Source organism: Impatiens glandulifera, chromosome 3 (genome assembly GCF_907164915.1).
Source record: "Impatiens glandulifera chromosome 3, dImpGla2.1, whole genome shotgun sequence".
In the NCBI taxonomy this organism is placed as follows: Eukaryota; Viridiplantae; Streptophyta; class Magnoliopsida; order Ericales; family Balsaminaceae; genus Impatiens; species Impatiens glandulifera.
In genome coordinates this window covers 60,605,453-60,611,418 of record NC_061864.1, presented here as the reverse complement: position 1 = coordinate 60,611,418, position 5,966 = coordinate 60,605,453, and the positions used below count along the sequence as shown (strand labels likewise).

At 27.1% G+C, this 5,966-nt stretch overlaps 1 protein-coding gene across 1 annotated transcript; it reads left to right on the top strand.

Moving 5' to 3' along the window:
- The first annotated feature begins 1,663 nt into the window (after positions 1-1,663).
- On the top strand, positions 1,664-4,805 carry LOC124931575 (transcription initiation factor TFIID subunit 10). Its single transcript, XM_047472073.1, has 6 exons — positions 1,664-1,821; positions 1,903-1,967; positions 2,056-2,118; positions 2,605-2,662; positions 2,830-2,880; positions 4,529-4,805. Exons 1-6 carry the CDS (start codon positions 1,720-1,722, stop codon positions 4,607-4,609), a joined length of 420 nt encoding a protein of 139 aa, XP_047328029.1. The 5' UTR covers positions 1,664-1,719; the 3' UTR covers positions 4,610-4,805.
- Positions 4,806-5,966: the final 1,161 nt, after the last annotated feature.

Sequence of the window (5,966 nt, the reverse complement as noted above, 5' to 3'; positions counted from 1 at the left end):
TATAATTATTTTTATTATATTTTTTGAAATGAGTATGAAAAATTTATATAATATATATAGTTATCGAAAATGTAATTTATAAAATATATATATAGATACACAAAATTATAAAATTATTTCAACAATCATAAATGGTCTAGCAGTTAAAGTGTTAACATTTCATACTCAAGACTAGAATTTGAATCCCTCCAAAAGTAATTATTATATTTGGGTGTGTGAATATTGGTAGATGAATCGGAAACAAGAATTTTGGCTTGAGTAACGCAATCATTAATGAGAAAACTTAAAAGTTTGTCCACGGAGGGTAATTCAAAGCATAAGTTCACGCCGAAAAGTGTAATCGAATTTGATAAAACATAAGGGTTCGTCAATGGATGATCATGTTGAAAAGTGTAGTCGAATGTGTTCTTTCACCTATGGTGAGTCAATGCCAAAAGACATTATTAAATGATTTAAGTACAGTAGAAATTGAGAATGATTATGTTTAATAATACGTCATTAAAAAATAATTTAAATGTTATATATTAATGTAAGAAATTTTAATAATATTTTTTTTTCTTTTTAATATTTAAATTATTAATTAATTATATATATATATATATAAAATCCAAAAAATATAATAAATATTTGTTATTTTAATTTATAATTTTCTTTTATGTATATTTTAAAATATATAAAAATTAGAAAATAAATTTAATAATATATTTAACTAAATTAAAAAGATTAATGGTACAATTCACTTGAATGAAAATATAAACAAAAAAATTATAATAATATAAATTTATTGTTTAAAATTCTTAATAAATTATGAATAATATATTAAAATAAAAAATAAAAAAGTTAGTTGGTAACTTTAAAATATACCTATAAAAATTTTTAATTAAATAATTTTTTTATTATAACATATTTTTATTTATATATCCTTATATATTATTTTTAAATAATTTATTATTATAAAAAAATAAATCAAGATAATGTATGAATAATTTTTTTATTTAATTATTAATTAATTTAATTAATTTTTAATATTTGTCTAATTATTTATTATAATAATTTATTATTATAAAAAAGACACTGTACACAATACTTTTATTACCATATAATTTTTTTAATTATTTATATATATGTATATATTAATTTTAAATATTTTTATATTTTTTCAATTATCTATTATATTAATTTATTATTTTAAATTTATTTATTATACTATTTTTCATAAATATCCATTCACACTAAATTTGGTTATTAAATAATTAAATTATTATAAATATAATAAATTTAAATGAATTAATTAAATAATTTTTTAATATTTTTATTTTTTAAATAAGTATATAATAATAAATAATATTAAACTTAAGTAAAATTTTTTATAATTTAATTAATAATTTAATTTAAAATTGAATGTTTAATAAAAAAAAATTAATTATTTTTCTCCTCTCTAATAGTAATTAGTAATGGATATTATTAATTTAGATGAATTGTTATTCTTTTAGATATATTTTAGATTTTATATATTTGATAAATTTAAAAATATAGATAAATATTAAATTTAGAAACTTAAACTAATTCAAAATTTTGAATGATATTATTTTTATTTAAAAGATTTATATCTTTTATCCACAAATATCAATAATAATAATAATAATTTGTAGGTATTTAATGAGGGAATAGAAATTGAAGAATCAAGATCCGCTTGAGAGAGAAGAAAGGGAAGAAAAGATGAACAACATGAATCCGCAGTCCAGCAGCGAATCCAGACACCACGATGACGACTCTACGCTATCCGATTTTCTAGCGTCCTTGATGGATTACAATCCAACTGTATATAATTTCAATTCCTTCAACTGTAAACCTAATCTCTCTACTTCAACCAATCATTCCTTTATCCCCCTCTTTTTGCAGATTCCCGATGAACTCGTGGAGCATTATCTAGGCAAAAGTGGATTTCAATGTCCCGATGTTCGGTTGTACGTTTCAATTTTCATCTCAAACTCTTTTCTCATTCCAATTTTCTGAATGCACAATATTATGAACGAGCTTCTTCTGTTTTTGCAGAATCAGATTGGTTGCAGTTGCTACTCAGAAATTCATCTCCGAGGTTGCAAACGAAGCGCTTCAGTACGTTTTCTCTTTTACTGTTCCACTCAGTATATGCTTTAATAGTATATTGTAGGGTTTTGAAATTACAATCATGTTGGATAGCTGGATTCTTTCAGATCTTATACAGTGTACATATTATAACAGTTATGTTCTAATTGGGATTCTAGTTCATTCAATTCATGTTTTGAATGACAGGAATGATCTTGGATGATCTGGTTGTTTATCTGATGATGTATGCACAAAACTAATAGGATAGACATATGACTGCAGAATGTTACAAATAACAGGTTTTGAATGGAAAGAAAGTCCATTTTTAATTAAGAAGAATTATTATAACTTAAACAAAATGCTAGTCTTCTCGACAAATGCTCGACGTAGATATTGCCTCATCTGGAAACACTTATTGTTTCTGTTTCGTATCTTGGGGATACTGTTTCTTTACTTAAAATGAAATGGAATAGATTTACTCGTAGCGAAAGTTGATTGTCATCTTCTCGTATCCAGGCAATGTAAAGCCAGACAAGCTTCTATTGTTAAGGACAAGAGGGATAAACAGCAGAAGGTAATCCTTTGCTGCTATTATTATTATTTTTTTAACTTACTTTTTGTATTAAATAAATGTATTCTTAAGAAGTTTCTAATTAAAAAAAAATAGATCTCACAAGATCTACTTCTGTTGTGCTCTGCGTGGTTTCTAAACTTTTCCTTTTGTTGCTTTGATTCGTGCAGGACAAGCGCCTGATTTTGACTATGGAGGACCTGTCGAAAGCTTTACAAGAGGTAACTTTTGAACTTCCTCGAGTTCTTCCTACAATCTGGAATCCAATTTTATATTAAGCAATCCTATAGTGTGTTAATTCTATACTAGAGAGTATAGCTTAGAAGGGATTAAAATACAAGGGAGCTGAACACCCTCAAGTTGGGCTCCTGAAAATTCTTTGATATTACTTATTAGAAAATTGCAAATCCGGGTAGCTCAAGTGGAAACCGTATTGAGTAATAAGAGACCAAATGTTTTGATTTTCACTAAAAACGCCCTGATTGTGTCTGTGGGAGGCCGTGCTAGCTTCCTTTAGGGAATAAATCTTGTTCACCAAAAAAAAGCTTATTAGAATCCCTATCAATATTAACTTTCATACGTTTATTATGTTTATTACCTTTTGGGTTTGACCCAGCTTCAGAAATTAACGACGACGGGTTCTCTTTTAGATCCGCATCTAGATTTGGGCACTAAAATGTTTTCTTTAGGTCAATGATCAATTCCAATTCCACCTCAAATCAAATGAAGCCTAGTTTTTTTGTAGTAGTAATTGCTTTGTAACACTAGGCTCTTTCCCCTTTCACCAATGGGACGAAAGAAAATGTACAGGAATTCAACATTGTTTTTCTTAGTTTCATTTGAAAACATCATTTCTCGGGATATGTTTGGACAAGTGGAATTGGATTTCAAATTCTAATTCAATTCCTATGTTTGGTAAAATTATAGAATTCTAATTCTTGGAAAAAAAAAATCTTTTATTTTATTGACATTTTTTGTCCCTTGATCAATGTTTTTCACCCTCTTAACATACTTTTGTCATGTTTAATATATTTTAATATTTTTTTACCTGTTTCACAAACTTTTGACCCGGTTTAACACATTTTGACTTGCTTAACACTTTCTTGACTCATTTTATTACTTTTGACACATCTAACATACCTTGGACTCGTTTAACACAACATTTTTATCTGTTTAACATTATTTTGGTTCAAGATGTGTTAAACGGGTCAAGAATAAAAAGGTTTAAAATATGTTTAACGGGTCAATGTGTTTAATGAGTAATGAAATGTTTATTAAGTCAAGAATATGTTAAACAGGTTAAAATATGTTGAACATGACTAAATTATGTTGAACATGTCAAAATGTTTTTCCCCGGATCAAATTATGTTAAACACGTAAAAAATATGTTAAACGGGTTAATTTGTATTAAATGCGTCAAAATTGTGTTAAATGGGTCAAAGTTATGTTAAGCGGATCAGATTAATTTTCAACGTGTTTGGATTATTTTAATTGGGCAAAAACTTACAGGGGTCAAAAGCATTTAAATTGAGCAAAAAATATGTTGGGCGGGTTGATTTAGGACTTGGGGGAATTACAATTCGGAGCTCAGAAGAAGGGAATTAGAGATTATAAAATCACATTCATTGAAATTTAAATTCTTAGATTTAAATTCCATTCATTTGAAAACATGGTCTATCTGAATTTAGTCTGAATTAGAGATTCAAAAGTTAATTGTCAGGTTTCTCTTTCAGATCCGAATGCAAGTTAAGAAAACAAAAGGGTTTTCATCGAATAGGGTTAATGCCCGAAATTCCAATTCCACCTCAAACTGTTTTCTTTCATTTTCGGTAATTCTAACTGTTTCCCCTTTTTCACTCAAATTGGCAGTATGGAGTTAATGTGAAGCATCAAGAGTATTTTGCTGATAGCCCGGTGACTAGTCTAGATCCTTCGACTAGAGATGAATGAGATGGATTGATCGGCCTATTTGCGTTTACAATCTATATACATATGTCGTTTTCCATACAGTATTAAGACACTATTACTCGTTGATTTTGGAGATAAAATCTCAACTGTCTTAGCTTCTTTCTTAGTTTGTTTGCCTTTTGAATTCTGAAAACATTTTATCTTATGTGAATTATTCGGATCATATTTGAAAGTTGAATTTAGGTAGACAAATTCGTAAATTTATTTGGGTACAGAACAAAAGGTGTTTGGGTTTTCCTCGTAGCAGCAGGTCATGTGTTTATTTGATCTTTTACATGTAAGTTGTAAACCATGTTGGATAAAACCCAGAATTACCAAAACCAGGGCCCTAAAACAGGAATCCACGGGCAAACAACAATATTTTTTTGATTAGAGATATTTTTGTTTTTTTTTTACAATGTTCCGTGTTCTTTCGGAGTGAATATTTTTCGCAGGTTAAGCACATAGCTTTTAAACACCTACTCAAGGATATGAAAGTGTGTGGAATTGATTTTTTTTTATATATTTGATAAATTTAATTCATAAAAGCAGTCATTAGAAGAAAAATATGCTGTATGAAAGGGCTAGTCTAGAGGCAACAGTTTGGTTTTACAGATCATTTCTTTTTTTAAGGTTACAAATAATAATTCTTCTAATAATCAAGTGATTTTGAAATCTACAATTATATGTGTTATCATATGATATTATAAAAGAGTGATGAAATTAATTGAGTTGATTATTATATATTTGATTTGACCTAAATTTCCACCTTTAATTATAATACATGTATAAAATATACTATTAAGAAACAAAATTAGTAACAAATTTAGAATGTAATTAGTTATTTTATTCATTTAGGAAGACAATACTTTCTTAAAAAGTATGATCAACCTTCAATTTAGAATATTTTTTAGTGGAAACAAAGTATAATTTTATGATTTTTTTTGTTACTAAAATGATTATAGGTGTATTGCTTTATGTTTTATAGTTATCTAAGCCTAAAGAAAATTATTAAGAAACAACTATATATTGAGTTTCAATTGTTTGTTTGAGGATAATAGTATTTATTATACTTACAATTCTAAGACAACTTCATATAGGGAATCAATCTTAAGGAAGAATAAATCAAAAATATATATGTCCCACATCTATATTTTAGAAGAGAAGAAAGCTCAGTATGTCTAAACATTGTGATGTAGTTTGACACTGGGCTTGATAGCTTAAGCCTGTAACCCGTTGCTGGGAGTATTAAAGTGACTGGAGTTGGGCTTTAATAAACATTTAAAGGAATATTGTGGGCTTTGCAGGCAGCCCGTTACGCATTGTAACGGTTATGCTTTGCTCATTTATTAATAAATGG